The sequence below is a fragment of the Sciurus carolinensis genome, chromosome 6 (genome assembly GCF_902686445.1).
Source record: "Sciurus carolinensis chromosome 6, mSciCar1.2, whole genome shotgun sequence".
Taxonomy (NCBI): Eukaryota; Metazoa; Chordata; class Mammalia; order Rodentia; family Sciuridae; genus Sciurus; species Sciurus carolinensis.
The window spans coordinates 97,927,820-97,952,839 of NC_062218.1; the positions used below are offsets into that span (position 1 = coordinate 97,927,820).

Genomic DNA, 25,020 nt, shown 5'->3' on the forward strand with positions numbered 1-25,020 from the left:
GAACCCAGGACCTTGGATATGCTAGGTTAACTAGCATGTAGGTCTACCACTAAGTTACATCAGCCCTGGTAATACATGTGATAGTTCAGTAGTCTAGAAGTGTCTGAACAGTTCTCTTAAATGTTACCTTGTAATAGAGGTGTCAGCTGTCATTTGAGGACTTTTTCCACCATCTGTAGAGGATTGTTCCCCCAAAATGATAGCATTTCTTTGTCAACTTCTACAGGGCTTATGTCAGGTAAAAACTTGGAAATCAGATTGGATTTTACAGACACATCAATAGGAATTAATCTCTTAAAGTAATAACCCACTAACTGAGCATGGTGGTACATGCCTGTAATTCTAGGGGCTTTAGGAGACTGAGGTAGGAGGAACCCAGGTTTGAGGCTAACCTTAGCAACTTAGTGAGACCCTCTTAAAATAAAAGATAACAATGTCTGGGGGTGTCACTCAGTGATAGAGAGCCCCTGGGTTCAATCCCCAGTATGGGTTGTGGGAGAGATAAAAAATAATCCACTAATATGAGTGAGTGCTTTTCTTTAGATTAAGTATGCATTTTTTTTTACTATGTGTATTAATTTTCTGTGCTGTCATGATAAATTACCACAAATTGGGTGGCTTAAAACAATAGAAATGTGCTCTTTTGGTTTTGGAATTCAGCAGTCTGAAATCAGTGTGTCAGCAGGGTCACATTCCCTTTGCTCTAGGGGAGAATTATTTCTTGTTTCTTCCAACTTCTGGTGACTGTCAGCATTCTTTGGCTTCCTTGTTTTGTGACCACATCACTTCCAATCACTGCTTCCATCTTCATATCACCTTCTCTGTGTCTTGTTTTTTTCTTTTGTCTTTTGTATAAGGAGACAGTTGCCATTAAACTTGCCCAAGCCTGGGAATGTAGCTCAGTGGTAGAATACTTGTCTAGCGTGGGTAAGTACCTTGGTTTAGTCCCCAATACTGTAAAACAAACAAATCCCAAAACTTGTTCACCCAGGTGATATAGGATGATTTTTATCTAAAGATTCATAATTATATCTGCAGAGACCATTTTTCCAACTAAAGTAACATTTGTAGGTCCTAGGAATTAAGGCATACAGGTATCTGTTTTTTAGATGAGGGTATTTTAATCCACTGAGGATTAAACTGAGTGCTGGGCAAGTGGTCTTACCACTGAACTTCTTAACCAACCTCAACATGATAGTATTTAATCACTCAATTTAATAAAGTAACTACTATCATAGCTTTTTTTTTTTTTTTTTTGAGCAGTACTGGGGACTGAATCTGGTGGGTGGGGCTCTACTCCTGACTGACATCCCTAGTCCTTATTGGGGTCTCACCAAGTTGCTGAGGCTGGCCTTGAATTTATGAGACTTTTGCCTCAGCTCCAGTCACTGGGATTATAGGCGTATTCTACTATGCCTGGCTAGCCTTTGGGCTTTTTCATATTGTTTCTCAGCCTACAAAAAAGTTGCAAATATAGTATAATACAGCATTTTTTTTTGTTAGCCATTTCAGAGGCAGTTGCCAACATGATGCTTCATCATCCCCCATTTAATTTAATTATATATTTCTGGTGCTGGAAGCTGTTCCAGTATCATTTATTGAAAAGATTATTCTTTGAATCCTGTTGGATTGTTTTGGCTTTGGAAACCAAAGACATTTGTGTTTATTTTTGCACTTTCAATTTTATTCCATTGATCTGTATATTCTTAGGCCACTACCATACTGCCTTTTTAAAAAATATTTTTTATAATGTTTTGTGGTTTTTTTATACCTTTATTTTTATATGATTCTAAGTCTTGAACCTAGTACTTCACACATGCTAGGCAAGTGCTCTACCACTGAGCCACAACTGCAGTTCCCTACCATACTGTCTTAAATGCTGTAGCTTTGCATTTTAATTTGAATGCAGACATATGAATCCTTCAGCTTTATTCTTTTCCAGATTGTTTCTGTTCCTTGAGCCCTCTGCATTTCCATGTGAATTTTATTTTATTTTATTTTATTTTTTGGGTATAGGGGATTTAATCCAGGGATAACAACATTCCCAGCACTTGATTTTTTTTTTTTTTTGGAAACAGAGACTCACTAAATTAAGACCTCACTAAGTTGCTGAGGCTAGCCTTGAACTCATGATCCTCCTTTTTCTGCCTCCCAAGTTGTTGGGATTACAGGTGTGCACCACTGCTCCTGGCTCCATATGGATTTTATCATCAGCTTCTTTACTTTTTGTAAAAAAAAAGTTCACAATTTTGATAGAGTTTGCATTGAGAATCTATAACTCAGTTTGAGAAGTATCTGGACTAGTCCTACTATACTCCCTTTTTAATTTTCATCTTTGCCTTTTGTCTACTTTGTGGAGGGTCTTTTTTATTTTTTTATCTTCCATTCTTTCAAATGAACTTTTCTTCATTCTCAGAAAATTTCACTTAATTGTTTTAAGCATTTTTGTTTGTTTGTTTTTGCAGTACTGGGAATTGAACCCAGGGCCTGATGCAGGCTAGACAAGCACTATACCACTGGGCTATATCCCCAGCTTTATTTTTTTCTGGTACTAGGGATTGAACCCAGTGGTGCTTTACCACTGAGCTACATCCCCAGCCTTTTGTTTTATTTTATTTTATTTTTAACTTTTTAAAATTTTAAGATGGGCTCACTAAATCGCCCAGGCTGGCCTTGAACTTTTGACCTTCCTTAACCTTAGTAGCTCAGATTATAGGTGTGTACCATAGTTCCAGATTTATTTTATTTTTTATCTTTATGTTTTGGTACTGGGAATTGAACCCAGGGTCACTTCACCTCTGAGCCACATCCCTAGTCCCCCCTCTTTTCTTCCCCCTAGCCCTTTTTATGTTTTATTTTGAGACAGGGTCTCACACGTTTGCTTGGGGCCTCCCTAAGTTGCTGAGGCTGGCTTTGAACTTGTGATCCTCTTGCCTCAGCCTCCTGAGCCACTGGGATTACAGGCATGCACTACTGTGGCTGGCTTAATCACTTATTTCTTGTTTGATAGAAACAATAGTTTTTCTTCACTGATACTTGTGATAGTTTTTCTTTTGCTCTTTTTCTGCTCCTTGCATTTTCTTTTTTTTCCTTCACATATTTTTTTGGTCTTCATCTTTCTTATGGAAGATAAATTATCAGGTTGTTGTTCTTTTTTTGTCAGTTGTCTTTCCCGATTAAGAGTAGGGTATGGACCGGGTGCAGTGGCGCATACCTGTAATCCCAGCAGCTGGGAGACTGAGGCAGGAGGATCATGAGTTCAAAGCCAGCTTGAGCAAAAGCGAGGTGCTAAGCAACTCAGACCCTGTCTCTAAATAAAATACAAAATAGGACTGGGGATGTGGCTTAGTGGTGGAGTGCCCCTAGGTTCAATCCCTAGTACTCTAGTACTAGGTACTAGTACTCAACCCCCCCACACACCCGCCCAAAAAAAAAAAAAAGAAATAGTAGGGTATAACCAGGGAGTTTAGTTCAGTGGTAGAACTCATGGTAGAACTCTTTCCTAGCATACAGGAGGTCCTGGGTTTGAACCCTAGCACTGCAAAAAAAACAAAGAATAGGACGGTAAAAAACTGATTCAACATTTTGAATATATGGAAGTGAGGTCTGGCAACTGTGGAGTTGAGTTTATGTTTTGCTGACTGGGCTATTTATCTGGTTGAACCACTGATGTTAGTATATTGTATAGCTCTTTGTCTTACGCTTGTCAGATTTTCCTCAGAAAGATCTTATAATCTCTTGCCTGGAAGATACAGTTAACCCTTCATTTCTGCGGATTCCACATTCTTGGATTCAACCAACTTCAGATTGAGAATATTAAGAAAAAAGATGGTGTCTCTTTGAACATGTAAACATTTTTCCTTGTCATTATTCCCTAATCAAAACAGTTTAACAACTATTTATGTAGCATGTATGTTGTATTTAAGTAAAGTATAGATGATTTAGAGTATATGGTAGAATGTTGGGTGTGCTAGGTTATATTTTATATATGCAAGTATTGTTATTTTGTATAAGGAACTTGAGAATCAGATTTTGATATCCTTGGGGAGTGTCCCCCTTTCCTCACTGCTGCCCACGGTGGATACTGAGGGATGGCTGTATAGGCCTTGGTCACTTGTGTAGTAGGCACAGACCAGGGAAATTGCTATCTATTTTATAATGTGTAGAAAGAACTGCCCCCAACAGTAAAGAATTATCTGGCCCCAGAATGTCAGTAGTGCTGAGATTGAGAAACAATGAGATAAGGATTTTTATTTTTAATTTTTTGGGGGGTGGCTACCTAGGATAAAACTCAGGAGCACCATTCAGTCATATCCCCAGACCTTTTTATTTTTTATTTTGAGTCAGGGTCTCACTAAGTTGCTTAGAGCCTCACCAAATTGCTGAGACTGGCTTTGAATTTGATCATTCTCCTGCCTTAGCTTCCTGAGATGCTGGGATTATAGGCATGTGCCACCACGCCTGGCATGATAAAGATTTTTAAAAAATACACAATACAGTTATCACATCTAAAAATAGACAGTAATTTTCTTGTATCAAATGTCTAATTAGTTTAAATTTCTTTCAGAGCTCTAAGAGCAAAAGAAAAAAATTTGTAAAATTCTAAATATTGGACCTGTAACTGTAATGTCATGTTTTCTAGTCCTATCAAACAAGATGTGACTATCCCAGGCAGAGGGAGGAGATGTAGACTCTACATATTGATAAGAGAAGTTTCATGCTTATAACAAGGGAAGAAATTGTTTTCAACCATCTCTGAAGATTCTGAGCTTCAGGAGATATTTAATGTTTTCTTAACATATTTCTTGGATGAGATTCGTGTGCCATAAATTTAATTTTTGTGTAATTTTTGCTGCTTCAGAGTCATTAAAAATGAGATGGGGTGCTGGGATTGTGGCTCAGTGGTAGAGTGCTTGCCTAGCTTGTGTGAGTCACTGGGTTCGAATCTCAGCACTGTGTATAAACAAATAAAGGTCCATTGACAACTAAAAAAAATATTTAAAAAAATGAGATGGTTGAGTAATATTAAATTAACATGTTTTTCTGAATATTTATTCAAAAAAACTTTTCTCAAGATTTGTTTGACCAGTTAACAGTGGGAGGGAGTAGAGAAGAAGGAAAGGGAAAGGATGAAACCTAAAAGTGTGATTGTTTTTGAGAAGTTTAGATATTTGTGTGTGTAGGGGGATTCCTGTCAGAATAACTTCCTAAGTAGCTTTGTTTAGCCTAGTGCTAAGAGACTAAGAAAAGTAGTTAGAATGGTAAAAGACAAAATTAAGTAACAAGATGAATTTCATACTTTTACAGCCTTGTTGCTTTTGAAACTTTTCACTTAAGTCATAGGCTTTAGTACACACTTTAAGAAATTTGAGTCTGACTAGATAGTGTGGGTGAAGGACTTGATTAATAACATTTTTATACTTCTATTATACCACAGAACAACTTCTCTACTTGCTATCTCCTATGTATTAATCTCAAAAATGCTCTTGGAATCCTCAGATAGCACCACTGTAATGATTGTATGAGTTAAATATCCCCTAAAACTTAATTTTCAGATCTACCATATTATAAACTACTTACTACATAGAAATGATGTTTGAGGAGATAGATATATTTACCCTGACTTGGACATCACACAATGTAAACATGTATTGAAGCATCACATGGTACCCGTAAATATAGATAATTTTTATGTCAAAAAGTAAATTAAGGACTGGGGTTGTGGCTCAGTGGTAGAACACTTGGCTTCACATGGGTGAGGCATGGGTTCAATTCTCAGCACCACATATAAATAAATGACAAAAAAATAAAGGTCCATCAACAACTTAAAAAAAAAAAAGGTAAGCTGGTCATGGTGACACATACCTGTGATCACAGCAACTCTTCTTCATTTAAATGGTTTTGTGTTGTTTTTCAGTGGCTATGTAAGTTGTTATTTGTAGAATGACCTTTTCCAGAACTGGAGCACCTGATTGCCCTATATTGTACTATGAAAATAATTGATCTCCAGATGTGGTGGCACAAGCCTATAAAACAAGCAACTCAGGAAGCTGAGGCAGTAGAATCCCAAGTTCTAGGCCAGCCTCAGCAACTTAGTGAGACCCTACCTCAAAATAGAAAATAAAAAGGACTAGGGATGTAGCTCAATGCTAAAATCCCCTGGGCTTGATCTTCAGTACCACAGAAAGTAAATTTAAAAAAGAAATATTCATTTACTTTGAAAATTGTGTCCATGTCATCTTTTTATTTAATAAAAGAAACTGATCCGGTGTGTGTGTGTGTGTGTTTGTGTATTTTTTTAAATCTTTAATAAATTGCTTACTAGAGCTGTGCTTTCTTCTTAGTATCAGCAAGTATAGAATGGATTTTTGAAACAGGTAATACAGGACCAAATTGTTCCCTCGCCTAACTGTGGACTTGAATTTTCTGTGTTGCCTCTTCCAACTTCACTTGCAAATAGCATGGCAATACTTGCAGGGTGCAAATTTTCATCACAGGAAAAAAAACTGTTTCGTTTTCTTAGTGTCAAAGTGCTCTAATTTAATCTTCCCCAAAGATGGTACTAAGTTCTTCTGTTCTGTGTAAAAGACGTGATTAAATGCCATCTCAGGTGCTTTTAATGTGGACAAAGGACTCCTATCTTTAAGCTTACATACAATATAATTTTAAAAAACATTTTTTCATATGTCCCAAGTCACATATAATAGTGTCTCGTTTGGGAGGCTGAAATATTCCAGGGAGAGGTAAGACCTCTTTCTGTCAGTTGGTGTTTTGATTTGTACTTTTTCAGTGCAATTGAACTCAGAAATTGAACCCAGGGTCTTGTGCATGCTGGGCAATTGCTGTACCATAAGCCAGGACCCCAACCCTATTTTCTTATTTTGAGACAGGGTCTTGTTAAGTTATGCAACCTGGCCCTGAGTTTGCAGTTATCCTGCCTCAGCCTCTCAAGTACTTGGGGAGGCTCTTCTGCCTTTGAGTCATCATGTGAGACAATTTTGCAGATATGTAATGAGTCTTCTAGTATAGTACTGGTCATCGAAACCAGAGGCCCTTTACCACTGAGTTACATCCCAGTTCCTTATTTTTTGAGACAGTGTCTTGGTAAGTTGCCTGGGATGGCCTAGAACTTGTGATCCTCTTACCTTAGCCTCGAGTGGGGTGGCAGGAATGTACACTGTGCCTAGTTTAGCATAGTACAGTTTAACAGTTTACTTAACTGTTATTTTACCCATCATATATATCATAGTTTGTCATCTATAGGAAGACTGATGTAACCAGTCAGGTTTCTTATTATCTGTTTGTTTATTTATGTGATACTGGGGATTGAATCTAGGGGTACTTTACCATGATCTATATCCCCATCCCTTTTTATTTTTTCTTTTGAGACAGGATCTCATTAAATTGCCGAGAGTCTTAAGTTGCTGAGGCTATTCTCAAACTTGGGATTCTACTGCCTCACCTCCACAGTTGCTGGGATTACAGGCGTGTGCCACTGTGCCTAGCAGTTTCATTCTTTGGAACTTTTGATACTGTTGGAGAATTTGTGAAATGAAAACTTAGGCTTTGTTTTGGAGGAATGAAGAGGAAAGTAAGTTCATGAGAAATATTACTTTTTATGTTTCAAGGATTTACAGTTTAATAGTTTTTTAAAATATTTTTTTAGTTGTTGATGGACCTTTATTTTATTAATTTATTTATATGCAGTGCTGAGAATCGAACCCAGTGCCCCACAGAAGCATTCCACCACTAAGCCACTACCCCAGTCCCTAACAGTTTTTATATATTTCAACACATCACTATACTTAAGTACCCCAATGCTATTTAACAAAAATAGTTCACACAGGTTCTTTGGAAAGGGGACATAGTTTTACAGGGTATAATGAGAAACAGGTGACCATTTAAACCTCTTTTGAGTTCCCTATTATTCTGTCACTTTAAGTTAGGTCCCTATTTGTTACTGGGTCATGAGACATTAAATAGGTACACAGAGTTCAGAGGCCAACCTGGAAAACCTCATATCCCTGTCTTAATAAAAAGGACTGGGAATATAGCTCATTGATAGAATGCTTGCCTAATATGCCTAAGGCCTTGGGTTCAATCCCTACCAACAAAAACGGAAGTATGAACTATGCTAAGTTGTAAGAGCATGTTGTGCTTTTTCATAGTATTTAAGAAGAAATAAATGAAGAAAATGGTCCCAAGTGTGGTGGCGCATGCTTGTAATCCCAGCTACTCAGACTGAGACTGAGGAGGATGGCAAGTGGCCTCAGCAATTTAGCAAGACCCTAAGCAACTTAATGAGACCCTGTCTCAAAAAATAAAAAGGACCGGGGATGTAGAGCCCCTGGGTTCAATTGCTGTACAAGGGGAAAAGAAAGAAGAGAGAGAGAGAGAGAAGGAAAGGGAAAGGAGGGAGGGGAGGGGAGAAAAAGGGAGAGAAGGAAAGAGAAAGGAAGGAAGAAAGAAAGAAAAATGGGGGTAAGAAACTTCAGTGAAGGCCTAAGGGCAATATTTACATATAAATCAAAGGTACATGGAGGAAGTGGAGATTAGAGAGAAAAGTATTCCAGGCAGAATGTTCCTAGAATTCTGAAATGGTTGAAGTTAAAAAGCCAATGAATTGGACTTGGGATATAGCTTGGTGGTAGAGCACTTGCTTAGCATGTACAAGGCTCTGGGGTTCAGTACCCAAGTACCACAAACCAAAAAACCTTGTACAACCCAAACATGAATGAATTAAGAAAAATTTTTAATTGGAATATTATTAAGCCTTGAAAAGAAAGACAAACATATTTGCAATGATGTAGATTAATCTGGAGATTATTGTTAAGTGAAATAAACCAGACACAAAAAGACAAATAATCATGTTTTCTCACTTTCATGTGGAATCAAAGTCAAACTCTTATGAGTAGAATGGTGGAGGAGGAGGTGGAGATTCGAGAGAAACCAGAAGCAGGGGTTTGAGGGTTGGGGAGATTTTGGTCATACAGTTTTCAGCTAGATAGGAATAAATAAGTGTAAGAATTCTATTATGCAATGTAGTATAACTATAATTAATAACAACATATTATATTCAGAATGGCTAGGAGAGTGTTTTTAACCACAAAAAAACCTTTCAAATCATGTAAATGATACGTTTTTGTCAATTTTAATAAATGAAAAAAGTTTTGAAGTGAGTGTGAATTCAAATGAGTAAAATAAGATCTAGGAAAGATTTATTTATTTGTTTATTTACTTATTTATTTATTGGTGCTGGGGATCAAACCCAGGGCCTTATACATGCTAAGCATATGCTTTACCACTAAGCTATACTCCCCAGCCCTGTAGGAGCTTTTTTTAATAAAATATATTTTTATTTATTTATTTTATTTAAATTTTTTTTTCATACAAGTATTTAGGGTAAATATCTCATTCTACCTAACGTTCTTCCCATCCCTACCTCCCCACCCCTCCCCTCACTCCCTTCTGCATAATCCAAAATTCCTTCATTCTTCCCTACTGTGGATGGATCAGCATCTGCTTATCAGAAAACATTCAGTCTTTAATTTTTTGGGATTGGCTTATTTCACTTGGCATGATATTCTCTGGTTCCATCCATTTACCTGCAAATGCCCTAGGAAAAGTTCTTGGTCCTCCTAATGAACACAGGAAAGCTAGGCGTGGTGATACTTGCCAGTGTCCCAGCTACTTGCGAGACTTGATGTGGGAGGATCACTTGAGCCAGAAATTTAGATAAGCTGAACAACATAGTGAGACATCAAAGTAATAAGTAGCTGGGTGACACATTCCTGTAAACCAAGTGACTTGGGAGGCTAAAGCAGTTGGATCGCCAATTTGAAGCCAGCCTCAGCTCTTTTGGTGAGTCCTTAAGCAACTTGGTGAGACCCATCTTTTTAAAATTGGTACCAGGGATTGAACCCAGGGGCACTTTACCACTGAGCCACATCCCTGGCCCTTTTTGGTTTCTTAAATTTTTTAATTTTTTTTAGATTTTTTAAATTTTGGGACAGTCTTGATAAGTAGCTTAGGCCTTGCTAAATTGCAGAGACTGGCCTCAAACTTGCAGTCTTCCTGCCTGCCTCAGCCTCCCAAATTGCTGGGATTATAGGTGTTTACCACTGTGCCCAGCTATGAGACCCTGTCTTAAGATAAAAAATAAAAAGGGCTGGGGATGTGGCTCAGTGGTAAAGCACCTTTGGGTTCATTCCCTTGAACCATCCCCTCCAAAAGAAAAAAAAGAAAAAAAAATTATGAAAAGAAAATATTGTCATTAATTGTAGCAGAATATTTCCATCTAAATGGTTTCTGCTCAAAGAGAGAAACTTAATGTTCTCTGTAATGTTTTCCAGTCTTCCTTTTTTTGGAACTGGGGATTGAACTCTGGGATACTTTGCCACTGAGCTACATCCCCCCACCTTTTTTTTTTTTTTTTTTTTTTTTTTTTTTAAATTTTGAGACAGATCTTACTAAGTAGTTTAAGTACTTGCTTAATTGCTGAGGCTGGTCTAAAATTTGGCAGCCCTCCTGCCTCAGCCTGGGATTATAAGCATGTAACACTGCCTCTGGTTTGTTTTCCAGTCTTAACCCCAAACACCTTTTCCATTCAGGTTCAATAAATAAATCAATACATTCTGTATGTCACTATAAACTTTGTTTCCTAGCACTATAGGTGATTAGACTGAGTGAATTGGACTTGTCCTTGGAAGTGTTTCCTTCACATTCCCCCACCCCCACTGTCATACTGGGAATTGAACCCAGGAACACTTTACCACTGAGCTGTGTATCCCCAGCCCTTCATATTTTTTGAGACAGAGTCTAGCTAAATTGCTCAGGCTGATCTCGAACCTGTACTCCTCCTGCCTTAGCCTCCTGAACAACTGTAATTACAGACGTGCACCATTGCACATGGCCTTTAGAAATATTTTTATGTTTTATTGTCCCTTTTGTTGTACCAGTTTTACTTGGTACTGTGCCAAGCATCCTTTCATTTAGGTACTTAAGTGTTTCTCTCTGAGGAATATAGTGAAGAATATGATATCTCTCACTTAGAGTTTATGATTTAAACATTCAAGGAGTAGAGGAGGAGAATATAGAAGTTAATTTTGAGAGTTATGGATAAAAAATTGAACATGAAATACAACATAGAGTACCATATATGATATTAAATGTGTGTAATACTGTTACTGAATCAAGTACCAGCTTGGAAAAGGAAGGAGGTCTATGGGGAATAAACAGATCATTTTCATCCTAACAACATTGTATATAAACACTGTCTTTATTATTGGAAATGTTTGATTTTGCATTTTAAAATCACATGTGCTATTGTGAAGTTAGATAAAAATGATCTGGGCAGGGGTGGCTGCCTAGTGATAGAGCACTTGCCTAGCATGCACAGGGGCCTGGGTTTGATCCCCAGTGTTAGGGAAGATCTGGAATGTAGCTTAACATAGTTTTCTTTAATCCTGTTTCAAACAGGGTCAGTTGTATATCGTCAGTTTTATATAGGTTTCTCCATTGTGAAACTAAATGTGGTAAGCAAATTTGCTGGGTGTGGTGGTGTGTGCCTGTAATCCCAGTGGTTCAGGATTATAAATTCAAGACAAGCCCCCACAACTTAGAACCTGTTTCAAAATAGAAAATAAAAATAAATAGAAAGAATTGGGATAAAGTGCTCCTGGTTTAGTACTAAAACCAAACGAAAACATGCTAAGCAAATTTGAATGTTTTATCAATTCAGCTATAATTTTTTTGGTAGAAATATCTTACAGGTCTGAGCTCACTAACTTGATCTCAGAATTTCCTGGATTCAGCAATTCTCTTGCTTCAGGCTCCTTAGTAGCAAGGACTATAGGAGTGTCACTGACTTTTTAAGACTGCTTTTCTCAAGGTGGATTTTTCCTGCTTGACAAAGAGATACAGAACTCATTATTCTCTGACTTCCTGATTCCATACTGTTTTCCGTCACTTTGTAACAGGTAGACCTGGTTTTGTATTTGAGGTCGGCGAGTGTAAAAAAACAAATTTCAGGGACAAGAGGATGTAAATCAGTGGTGGAGTACCTTTGAGGCCCTGGGTTCCACCCCGAAGCACTGAAAAAGAAGAAGAAAAGATTCTTTACAGTTTGTATTTCTTTGAATTCCTTTTATATCTTAGAGTAATAAGGATTTCTTTTTGTTACACAGAAATTTATTTATTTATTCATTTATTTATGGTACTAGGGATTGAACCTAGGGATACTTTACCACTGAACTACATCCCTAGTCATTGTTGTTTTTTTTTTTTTTTGTTTTTTGTTTTGTTTTGTTTTGTTTTGTTTTGTTTTGTTTTGTTTTTGGGTGCTGGGGATTGAACCCAGGGCTTTGTGCTTACAAGGCAAGCACTCTACCGACTGAGCTATCTCCCCAGCCCCGTCATTGTTTTTTTTTTATTTTGAGACAGGGTATTGCTAAATAGCCCAGGTTAGACTCAAACTTATGCTCCTACCTCAATCTCATGAATTACTGGGATAATAGGCATGCACCACTACCCCTAGTTACCCTTTTCCTTTTAAAAGAAATGTCCTTTCCTGCCCTGCCCATGTGGAATACACAGCTGTAATCCCAGTTACTCAAGAGTCTGAGGTAGGAGGATAAAAACTTTGAGTCCAGCCTTGGCAATTTAGTGAGACACTATCACAAAAATAAAAAAGGACTGGTAATGTAGTTTGAAGGTAAAAAAAATCTCCAGTACTGAAAATAAATAAACATAAGTAAATAAAAATAAAATCAATCTCTGAAAACTCATAGATAAATGTAATCTGCCTTGGAAAGAAATTATGCTGGGTGTATACACTTCTGTAATCCCAGCTATTTGGGAGGCTGAGGCAGGAGAATCCTTTTTTGTAGACCAACCCTGGCAATTTAGCAAGACCCTGTCTCAAAATAAAATTTCGAAAGGGGCTGTGGATGAAACTTAATGGTAGAGTGCTCCTGGGTTGAATCCCTCAGACAGAAAGAAAAAAATAATTTATGTTGTATTAGCCATATCTGAAAAACCACTAAACTTGAACTTTCTCTTGCTTTAAATATTTGTTTAAACACTTCAAAGTAGTTTATTGTTAGACCTAAAATAATGATGAGAAATAACTATAGGACAGTTTAGCTGTATTTATGTAGATTTCTTTGTCATGCTTGAAAGACTTATTCATACTACTGTAACATTTCTTGTCTGGGATAAAAATATTTTTCTTGGTTCCTTCAGACTTGTTTCAGACCTTCTCACAGACATTATGCATTTTGTGAGAATCAAATCTTGAGGGGGAGGAGGGAGAAAGAAGTAAATAAAGGCTGGTTTTGTGTTCATACTATTTTCTTTATGAAGAACCTTTTTAGAACCTTGAATATTTATAAGAATGTAGATTACAACATTTCCAAACTTCTTTGACCCTTAAAGACCTATAAACAAAACAAACCAAGCTCTGTAAATTTTCATTTCAGTCTAACGCACACATTCCTCCTCCCCCCAGTCCACATCCTTTTGAGACTTGGTCTTGCTGTGTTGTCAGGATGGTGTATGACTTGGGCTCCAGTGACCTTCCCACCTCAACTTCCCTAAGTAGTAGGGACTACTACTGTTTGCTACTGAAAGTGGCCTTATTTTATAGCTTGAGAACTCTGATCTGGACTGTTTGATTTCCTTTAAGTTATGTCAGCATATAATTAAAAATATTGCAATACGTTAGCATTTAGAAAATCTGAATTCTGCATATTACGCCTAGTAATATCAGCAAGAATATAAACAGATTATTTTATTTTTATTTATTTTTACTGGGGCTTGAACCCAAGGTGCTTTACCACTGAACTCCATGGTAAGAAATTTTTTGAGACTGGGTCTCACTAAGTTGTTGAGACTGACCTCAAACTGGTGATCTTCCTGCCTCATATTCTCAAATCATTGGGATTACAGGCGTTTGCCTCTTTGCCAGCCCTTGGTTTGATTTTCATGCTTTCACATGGGATGTTTAGTTTTCACTATTTGCAGCATAAAAATCTCCATGTGGTCTTCTTATAGAACCATTTAATTAGGTGAAGAACAGTTTTTGTTTTTTTGTTTGTTTGTTTAATTTTTTTCCTTTGGTACTGGGAATTGAACCCAGGAGTGCCCAACCACTGAGCTATATCCCCAACTCTTTTTACTTTTTTTTATTTTGAGATAGGGTCTTGCTAAATAGCTGAGACTGGCCTCCTATTTGGCAATCCTCTTGCCTCATCCTCTCATGACACTGGGATTATAGGCATACACCATTGCACCTGGCACATTTAGAATTTTTTATAAATTTAGTAAGTAATTTGTTAAAAGAGCTAGAATATAACTCAGTGGAAAAATAGCCCTGGGTTCAATCCCCAGGGAAAACACACACACACACACACACACACACACACACACACACACAAAAAAAAAAAAAAAAAAAAAAGAAGAGAGAAAAGAAGAGCCACCTGGGCACTGTGGCACATATCTGTAATTCCAGAGAGGAGGATCCTAAGTCCGAGGCCAGCAGAGGCAATTTAGCAATAAATACTCTGTCTCAAAAAATAATAACGGCTAGGGAAGTAACTCCTTCAGGCATAGCACCCTAGTTCAATCCCCAGCACAGTAAAGTGGGGGTGGGAGGAAAAAAGATCCATTTAGAAGCAAATTCCTCTTTGATAACTGAAACATTTCAGTTGGATAAATAGCAAATAATTTTGTTTTAGAAACCAATAGCTGCCAGGCACGGTGGTTCACGCCTGTAATGCCAGCGGCTGAGGAGGCTGAGGCAGGAGGATCAGGAGTTCAAAGCCAACCTCAGCAAAAGCAAGGTGCTAAGCAACTCAGTGAGACCCTGTCTCTAAGATACAAAATAGGGCTGGGGATGTAGCTCAGTGGTTGAGTGCCTCTGAGTTCTATCCCTGGTACCAAAAAAAAAAAAAGAAAAAGAAAAAAAAAAAAGGCTATAGATTTAGTAAGAAGTATAATTTTAGAAGAGGAATTTGTACTTTTTTTTTTTTTAATTTTTTTAGTTGTCAGTGGATATTTATTTATTTATATGTGGTGCTGAGAATCGAACCCAGTGCCTCATACATACTAGGCAGGCACTCTACCACTGAGCTACAATCCCAGCCCCGGAATTTGTACTTTGTGCTTAGTGTTTACCTTGAGAAACTCATGAATAAGTGAGAATATTTACTAAAGCATTATAGTGAAAAATAGAAAATAAGCTGAATATTCATGAACTAAAGAAACATTTTTTTGTCTGAGTAGCAAAATAAACAGCAATGGAAAAAGAATAAACTAGATCTACTGTGTATTTTCATGGGAAAATACCTCAGTGTTTTGAGGGGAAAAGTAAAGTATGGAAATACATATAACCATGTAAAACTTTGTGAATAAAAGTTCAAAAATTCTGCATGCAGTGATGTAGGCCTGTAATTGGGAGGCTTAGGCAGGAGGATGGCAAATTCATTTCCAACCTCAGAACTTAGTGAGACCCTGTCTAAAAATAAAAAGAAATAAAAATGACTGGGGATGTAACTCAGTGGTTGAGCGCCATTGATTCAGTTCCCAGTATTGCAAAAATAAATATGTAAATATGAAAACAGTGCTATATTGTTTATGGACACAGAGAAAAGTATAAAGGATTGTATGGGAATAAAAACCTATTGTGTGAGGCACTGGGTTTGTTCCTCATCACCACATAAAAATAAATAAATGAACAAATGGTAAAAAAAATGCATTATTAAAAAATCCACTATGTAGGTTAATCATTACTTATAGAATGGACATGTGGAACTTTGTAAAGATTCAAAGCTAATGTGGCAGTATTAAGATTGGGCAAAGCTGTTCAGGGTGGTTGTTTTCTGTACTTAAGATTTACTTGTAATTTTTTTTGAATGGAAGAACAAACTTTATTTCTGATAAGGATATCACTTCTACTTATAGTCATTTAAGAGAGACTGATATTGATGCTTTTCCATCAATTTGTTACTAAAAAGTAGCATTATTAAGAGAGAAATAGGAAATTTTAAAGAGTGCCAGGGGGTTAAGTCTGTTGACTGGATATTTGATGTGATCAGAAATCATATTTCTCTTTAAGCTCATCTAAGATAAATATGAATTGCTAATGTCTCCTGACTTTTAAAAAATTGTAATTTAAAATATGCTAGCAGTTGTTTTCAAACGGTAGCTTAAATATCTGGCATATAAATGGGGAATAAACAATTAAATTAAGGTTTGTTTTGAAAGCCTAATAGGGATAGGAGTGGGGTAGGGAGACAACAGTAATATAGGAATGACATACTGTGCCCCTTCAATCTGTCCTGAAAACCTGGAACAGACCTTGTCTTTCTCAGTCTCACCCCTTTGTTAATTTCATTTTGTGCCACTTTGCCCTTTACCTTCACTTCAGATCTTGCCAGTAATGAATTTTCTAGCATTACCTTTTGTCTTTAATGCTTCTTAACTTGCCAGACATAAAGATAAGCAAGGTTTTATGTGCATTATGATTTGCTGGGTGTCGGGTGCTGTGGTGTATGCCTGTAATCCCAGTGACTTGGAGGCTGAGGCAGAAGGATTGAAAGTTCAAGGCCAACCTATGTAATTTAGCAAGACCCTGTCACAGAAATAAAAAGGGCTGGGGATATAGCTCAGTGGTAGTGGAGTGGCAGAAACTGCTGAAGACCTTGTTAAAACAAAGACTGTTTTGCTCAGTAGTTGGAGGGTGGAGCCTGGAAAGTTTGCATTTCTAATAAGGTTTCTTCCGATGACCAGGTTGTTGTACCAGAACCTCAGTTTGAGAACTGCTAGTCTGTTCTGGGCAGTTCAATAATCCCAGGCAAACAATTTCTTAGATTTTTTAAACTTGTATATTTCTAATATTTTAGATCTCATATATTTAGAATATTTTCGATCCATACTGAAGAAGCATAGTATAGTATAGCACCCAAATTCTTACCCTTATGTTAGATACTTTGTTTTTTGTTTTGTTGTAAATTTGGGTATAGGTCTAGATTATCTCTTCTGAACTTGAAGTTATAATTCTGTGAATCATAAACTTTGTATCTTACGGTATCCACCCAAAATACTTAATTCCTTAACAGTGTTCAAAACTGTGAGTCCTGACTTTAGTCAAGCATGGTGGCACACACCTGTAATCCTGGCAATTCAGGATGCTGAGCCAGGAGGGTTGCAAATTGGAGGCCAGCTTGGGCAATTTAGTCTCTCTCAAAATAAAATAAAAAGAATTGGGGATGTAGCTCAGTGGTAGATTTTAGAACCAGTTTTCTACCAAGTTAATTATAACCTATCCTAGTTTCCCATCTTGTTTCTTTCACCCTATTAACTAATAAGGTGAGGACCACAAGAGCAAAACAGACATTTTCATGCTATATATTATTTCATAATTGTTAAGATTGGGGAATAAGGTCATTTAAAAAATAACTAGAAAAGCTGGGCATGATGAAACATACTCGTAGTCCCAGCTATTTGTAAGTCTGACGCAGGAGGATCCCTTCCCAGGAGTTCAAGGCCACTTTGGGCAACATAGGGAGACCTGGTTTCAAGGTGGGGGGAAGCAAGGAAGTAAGAAACATTAATTTTTACCCACTAATGGCTTTACTATTTAGAGATACAACTAAAGGAAATCTGCATATCCCTTGTAGGACTGCAGGATCCCTTCCCCTCAAAAATTCAGGATGCCTGCCTCCCTTCTTCCCTTCCTTCCTTTCCTCTCTCCCTCTCTCTCTTTCTTTTTTTGGGGTGGGACTAGGGATTGAACCCAGGGGCACTGTACCACTGAGCTACATCTCCATTCCTTTTTATTTTGAGACAACATCTCACTAATTTGCTGAAGCCAACCTCAAACTTCTGATCCTCCTGCCTCTGCCTCCTGAGTCACTTGGGATGGCTGGGTACCTGGGATGAGGCCCAAAGTTTAATCCCAGCAAAGTGTTTGTGTACACATGCACACAAATAAATAAGGAATAATTTTGGGGGAAATAGGTATTAAGGAATAACAAGGGATTATTACTAGTCTTGCCTATCTGTGCATTAGAAATCATATTCCTGGGGGCTGGGGAGATAGCTCAGTTGGTAGAGTGCTTGCCTTGCAAGCACAAGACCCTGGGTTCGATCCCCAGTACCACAAAAAAAAAAAAAAAAAAAAGAAATCATATTCCTGAATCAAAAGAGATAGTAGGAAAATAGGAAAAGTGTTAAAGGGTTCATTGAAAGTTAAACCTTACTTGAAAATAATTAAAACAGTTGGTATAAGGTTTGGGGCTGTTTGAACTAAGACAAAAAATACTTAGGATAATTTCAGAGAACCAAAACTGTTTATAGTTCGTAGTCTTCAAAGATCTTAGTTCTAGTATATAGCTATAAGATAAGATTAATATATGGCAACAGATTTTTTTGTTTGAATACTGCAGATTAAACCCAAGGGCATTTTACCATTGAATTATTTCCCCACCCCTTTTTATTTTTTGTTTTGAGTCAGGGGCTCACTAAATTAAGTTGATGAGGCAGGCCTTGAATTTGTGATTATTCTGCCTCAGACTCCCAAGCAGCTGGAATAATAGGCATGTACCACTATGGCCAACTCAAAGAACTGTTTTAAATTGACTAAAATACATAGTCTGCTCCCCAAAAAGATACTTATTTTAATTTTTAAAATATATCAAGGAAATTAAAAATGTAAAATCTTTTTATAATTGGAGGATTTTCTAGCTTAACTGTCAGGCTTCACTAACTTCCCCACATTTTCCCTGAATTTAATCATACATGTTAGGTTTCTCTACTGTTCTCTCTATACAAAGGAAGTTTTCCTAGAATGCTGGGCTATTACCCCCAACCCTTTTTATTTTATTTTGAGACAAGGTCTGTTTAAGTTGCCCAGGCTGGTTTTAAATGTGGGGTCCTTCTGTCTTGGCCTCCTGAAGAGTTGGAATTACAGGTGTCTCAGCAAAATGGAACAACTTTGAGAGCTGAGAATGTAGCTCCAGGGCAGAGCAACTAGCATGTGTGAGACCCTGAAGTCAATCCCCAGTACTACAAAAAACAAAACTTTGAGATGTTGAATTTTACCATATGTAGTACCTATCTCAAAATTGAGTTCAACAATTTTAAGTTAAAATTTTAATTGTACAATCTGAGTTTTGACAAATGTGTATAAGTTTTGTGCATTCTCCAAAATCAGGATATAGAACATTTCCATCACCCCCAAATTTTCCTCCTGTTCATTTGTAGTCAGTACCTCCACCCTCACATCCCAGCTACCTTCAGCTCCTGGAACCATTGATCTTCATTTTTGTTTGTTTGTTTTGGAGGGGTTACTGGGGATCAATTCCAGAGATTCCTAACTACTAAACCACGAGTTGGCTTAGAACCTTACTAAGTTATTAAGACTGGCCTGTTCCCCCCACCCTCCATACTGCTGGGGATTGAACCCAGGGCCTTATGCATGGTGGGCAAGTGGCCAACCACTGAGCTACATCCCCAGCACCCAGTGTTGGCTTTGAACTCATGATCTTCCTGCCTCAGCCTCCCAAGTTGCTGGACTACAGGCGTGTGGCACCATGCCTGACTTGATCTGCTTTATGTCATTATAGTTTTCCCTTTTCTATAATGTCAAATAAATGGAATCATACAGTGTGTCAGTATGTAAGCCTTTTTATGTGTGGCTTCTCTTACTTAGTATCATGCATATCTGCCTTTGAACCAAAGAAGTGTTGAAATGATTGTGTTAACTGTATATTGGCCTATATTTGGGTTAGTTTTTTAAAATTAATTGTATCATACTGTCTCAAGTAATGGACTGATGGGATGGTAAGTCCAGCTTAGACAAATCTTAGCTCTTGAGGTCAAACCTCGATGTCATTTGGCATGAAGAAAGGTAAATCAGTTTGAAAGGAGCAAAAGATTAAGGCTGAATAAAGTGAAATTCCATTTAATGAACACAGTGAGACTTCAGAATAACTTGTTAAATTCAAATTATATTTTAATAGAAGCCTATTGCTGTAGCAGTAAGTGTGTTAAATCAAACCAGAGTTCTTAGTTAAACTGACATAGTGGAAGGAATATTTGGGAATGAGAACTATACGCTAATTGTATTTTTTCTTAAGATGGGTGGGAAGTCCATAGAGAAGCAAAATCTAAAAAATGAAGTACTTGAGAGAGGAAGTGTTTTAGATCTTTATCTCAGTCTCAGCGCCTTTTTTAAGACTTGTCTCTACTTTTTGTACTCCTAAGTTTATACATAGGAGTAAAGAGCATAATAACTGTAGTAAAATGACTGGTTGAATAACTTAATGCTTAGAAACAAATTTGTGTAGGGTGCTGTGGTGCACGCTTATAATCCCAGCGGTTTGGGAGGTTGGGATTTGTAAGAGGATCACAAATTCAGAGTCGGCTTCAGTAATTTAGCCACACCCTAAGCAACGTGGTGAGACCCTGCCTAAAAATTTAAAAAAGAACTGGGGTTGTGGCTCAGTGGTAAAATGCCTCTGTGTACAAAAAAACAGTTAAAAAAAAAAAATTGTATGTTGCAATTAATACATAATATTTGGAGTACTAAAATCATACCTTTAAAAAACACTTACCAATGTAAGTCTATAGTTTATAGCATTTTAAAAATATTATATTTTCCTGTTGTTCTTATAAAATATTTTCTAAAACTAGTTCTTCAGAACTAGTTTGAATCAGAAACCAAGACAAAGGGGGCTGGAAATGTAGCTCAGTGTCTAGGAAGGCCCTGGGTTCAGTTTTCATTACCACACACACACACACACACACACACACAAACAAAATAAATAAAACACAATGGAGGGCTGGGGATATGGTTTAGTGGTAGGGGTTGCGTAGCATGTGCCAGCTCTAGGTTTGATTTCCAGCATTACAAAAGAAAAACACAAAACCAAGCCCGGGGAAAAGGGAAAATAGTATGATTTTTTGCCTAATAATTATTCAGGCACACCCACGTGTTAAAATAGCTAGGAAGCAGGGTACCCAGGTACACACCTGTAATCCCAGCCACTTAGGATGCTGAGGCAGGAGGACCACAAGTTTGAGGCCAGCCTCAGCATTTTAGCAAGGCACTAAGCAACTTGGTAAGACCCTGTCTCAAAATAAAAAAGGGCTGGGATGTTACTCACTAGTAAAGTACCTCCGGGTTCAATCCCCAGTATCAAAAACTAAAACAAAGGACATATAATGGGGAGTGGGAGAGGTTAGCATTAGGTTTAGGGTTAGGTTTAGGGTTAGGGATAAGGAGAGCAGTAAGAATGAAGGAAAGAAGGACTGTATAGAGGGGTGGGAGGGGTGGGGGGGAGGAAAAAAAATAATCAAACATCATTGCCCTATGTAAACGTATGATTACACAAATGGTATGCCTTGACTCCATGTACAAACAGAAACAACATGTATCCCATTTGTATACAATAATAAAACAAAACAAAACAAAAAAAAACTAAAACAACTAAAGAGCTGACATCTGATTGTAGATCAGTCTCTGTTTTGGGTACCAGGGATTGAACTCAGAGGCATTCAACCGCTGAACCACATCCCCAGCCCTATTTTGTACTTTATTTAGAGACAGGATCTCACTGAGTTGCTTAGTGCCTTTTGCTAAGGCTGGTTTTTTTTTTTTTTTTTTTTTTTTTTTTTTGTAAACAAATGGGATACATGTTGTTTCTCTGTTTGTACATGGCGTAAAGGCATACCATTTGTGTAATCATAAATTTACGTAGGGTAATGTTTGATTCATTCTGTTATTTTTTCCCTTCCCCCCCACCCCTCCCACCCCTATTTTCCCTCTATGCAGTCCTTCCTTCCTCCATTCTTGCCCCCTTCCCTGACCCTAACTCTAACCCTAACACTAACCCCTCCCACCCCCCATTATGTGTCATCATCTACTTATTAGCGATATCATTTGTCCTTTGGTTTTTTGAGATTGGCTTATCTCACTTAGCATGATATTCTCCAGTTTCATCCATTTGCCTGCAAATGCCATAATTTTATCATTCTTTGTGGCTGAGTAATATTCCATTGTATATATATACCACAGTTTCTTTATCCATTCATCAATTGAAGGACGTCTAGGTTGGTTCCACAATCTGGCTGTTGTGAACTGAGCAACTATGAACATTGATGTGGCTGTATCTCTGTAATATGCTGATTTTAAGTCCTTTGGGTATAGGCCAAGGAGTGGGATAGCTGGGTCAAATGGTGGTTCCATTCCAAGTTTTCTAAGGAGTCTCCACACTGCTTTCCGGAGTGCCTGCACTAATTTGCAGCCCCACCACTAAGGCTGGTTTTTGAACTAGCAATCCTACTTTGCATCCCCAGCCACTGGATTATAGGTGTGCACCACCTTGCCTGACTTTTATTACATCATTCAGTCCTTTTTTTGTTATTGTTTTGGAAGTTGAACGTAGGAGCACTTTACAACTGAGTTACATCCCCAGTCCTTTTATTTACTTTTTAAATTTTTTTTTTTTTTTTTTTTTTTTTAATGTGGGGCTGGGGATCGAACCCCGGGCCTTGTGCTTGCGAGGCAAGCACTCTACCAACTGAGCTATCTCCCCAGGCCCCTACTTTTTAAATTTTTGAGATAAGGTCTTGTAAAGTTGCTGAACTTGAACCTTGTGATCTTCTTCCTCAGCCTCCAGAGTAGCTGGGATTACAGGTATGTGCCACCACATAAGGCTCAGCCTTTTTTTTTTTTTTTTTTTTTTTTTTTTAATTTAACCTATGTACGCTAAACTATACCCCCAGTCCTTTTTAAATTTTTTTTACTTGGAGATAGGTTCTTATTTTAAAAGTGTCATTATCTGTTCCTCATTTGAAGGAATCATCCTTAAAGAGCTTCAAAAGTAGGTAGGACAGAGAATGTTGGTAACAATGTAAATTTAGTCATAGTGTAGTTAAGTTTATGTTGAATACATTTATTTTCTTTGTTTTTCCTTAAGGAATTGAATGACCTGGCAAGGGACCCTCCTGCACAGTGTTCTGCAGGTCCTGTTGGAGATGACAGTAAGTATTTAAAAGGAATTATGAAGTAAAACAGCATATAACCTGCCTGTGGGGAGCTCTGTATATCTCTTAAGGTTATCTTGTGTGATAGTGAGTTTGCTAAGGAAAGATGGGAGTGTTTACTTTTAGTTTCCAATGAAAGAAGCCATTTTTTCATGCATCCTGTCATCTTCTGGGTTGTTCATTATATTTTGAACCCCTTCTATTTTTGGCAGGAGTGGGGGATGGCCCCCAGAGATTGAACTCAGGGGCACATGACCACTGAGCCACATCCCAGCCCTATTTTGTATTTTATTTAGAGACAGGGTCTTACTGAGTTGCTTCCTCCCTCACTACATTTCTGAGGCTGCCTTTGAACTCGTGATCTCCTGCCTCAGCCTCCCAAGCTCCTGGGATTACAGGTGTGCTCCTCCACACCTGGCTATTTTGAACCCCTTCTGCTAGGTGTAATCTTGGTTATTCTGGTTTCTTCTACTCCTTCCTTCATTCCTTCTGGGTATTTTCCTAGGGTAAAATAGTTACATCCATCTGTTTGTTTATTTGTTTGTTGGTATCAGGGATTGAACCCGAGTGCTTTACCATTGAACTACATCCTCAGTTCTTTTTTATTTTTGGTACAGAGAATTGAACCCAGGAACACTTAAACACTTAGCCACATCCCCAGCCCTTTTTATTTTTTATTTTGAGACGGATTCTCACTATGTTACTTACCTCTAATTTGCTATCCTTTCACCTAAGCCTCCCAAGTCACTGGGATTACAGGTGTTCGCCACCTTACCAGGCTTTCCTAATATATTTTTAATGTCTAATTCACCTGCTTATTTTCATCTAAAATAATTTATTAAATGATCTTACTGTGTAAGTTGAGTAATAATTTTCCTTTTGTTCTAGTATGTTTCAACATAACTCCCCCTCCCATATCTTCTAATTTTGTTTGAAGGGAGGACATTTGAATGACTCTGTTTTGTGACACAAATCCACAAAAAAATTGTAGCATTTATCGAGTTTTTTTTTTTTTTTTTTTTTTTTTTGAAAGAGTATGTTTGGAGAAAGCAATTGTATAAGGAAATGGTATACATTTAAAAAAAAATACAGTAACCTAATTAGACCTTGTCTCAAAAAAATTGGCTACGTATATGTCTCAGTGGTTGAGTGTCCCTGGGTTCAATCCCTGGTACCAAAACAAAACAAAACAAAAGACCAGAAATGAGTATGAGGGGGAGATTATCTTTTCTTTGATGCTACAGACAAACCTAGTGCCTCACATATGCTAGGCAAGTACTCTACCACTGAACTATTGATTGATTGATTGCAGTGCTGGGGATTGAACCCAGGGCCTTGTGCTTGCAAGGCAAGCATTCTACCAACTGAGCTATGTCCCCAGCTCTAGGGTTATTTTAAAGATAAAACTGGTATTGTAAATTATGAGACTAAATATGTACATGTATGAAAAATCCACTTACATTTGACCTGTCCAGCATGAATAACTACTGCATTTAGTACCAAACAAGGCAGACCAAGCACTTTAACCATACAAAAATGATTTAAGTGGTCTTATATACATACCTTACCTAAGCTTCATAGCAGCTCTTTAGCTAGGGTGTAAGACAGAGATTTTAAACTAGTTTAGGAAAGAGTAATGAGAGCCTTGTGGAGATTCCTGAAAAGGAATCGTTCTTTCTCTTTTTATTTTGTTTTGTTTTGGTACCAGGGTTTGAATAGGGTCTTGTTAAATTGCTGAGGCTGACTTTGAACTTTCAGTCCTTCTGCCTCAGCCTCTTGAGCTGCTGGGATTATAAGCATGTGCTACCATGCCCAGTCATCATTCTCAAGTGTTTTTATTCCAGTTTTTGCCATTCTGCTGTATCATGTGACACACCTGCATTAGTGTGCTTTTTTCATTCATTTGAAAAAGTGACTTCAGCCAGACTCAGTGGCACACACCTTCAATCCCAGCCCTCCAGTATGAGGCAG

At 37.6% G+C, this 25,020-nt stretch overlaps 1 protein-coding gene across 2 annotated transcripts in view; it reads left to right on the top strand.

Moving 5' to 3' along the window:
- Ube2d2 (ubiquitin conjugating enzyme E2 D2) overlaps positions 1-25,020 on the top strand; it is a 51,203-nt gene that overhangs the window by 14,188 nt on the left and 11,995 nt on the right. The window contains exons 1-2 of one of the 2 annotated variants that reach the window (XM_047555004.1): positions 12,102-12,122; positions 22,983-23,046. In XM_047555004.1, coding sequence (XP_047410960.1) covers position 23,046 — 1 coding nt within the window. In that variant the 5' untranslated portion in view covers positions 12,102-12,122; positions 22,983-23,045. Of the gene's footprint in view, positions 1-12,101; positions 12,123-22,982; positions 23,047-25,020 lie in introns of those variants that run through there. The other variant, XM_047555003.1, reaches the window with a different exon arrangement.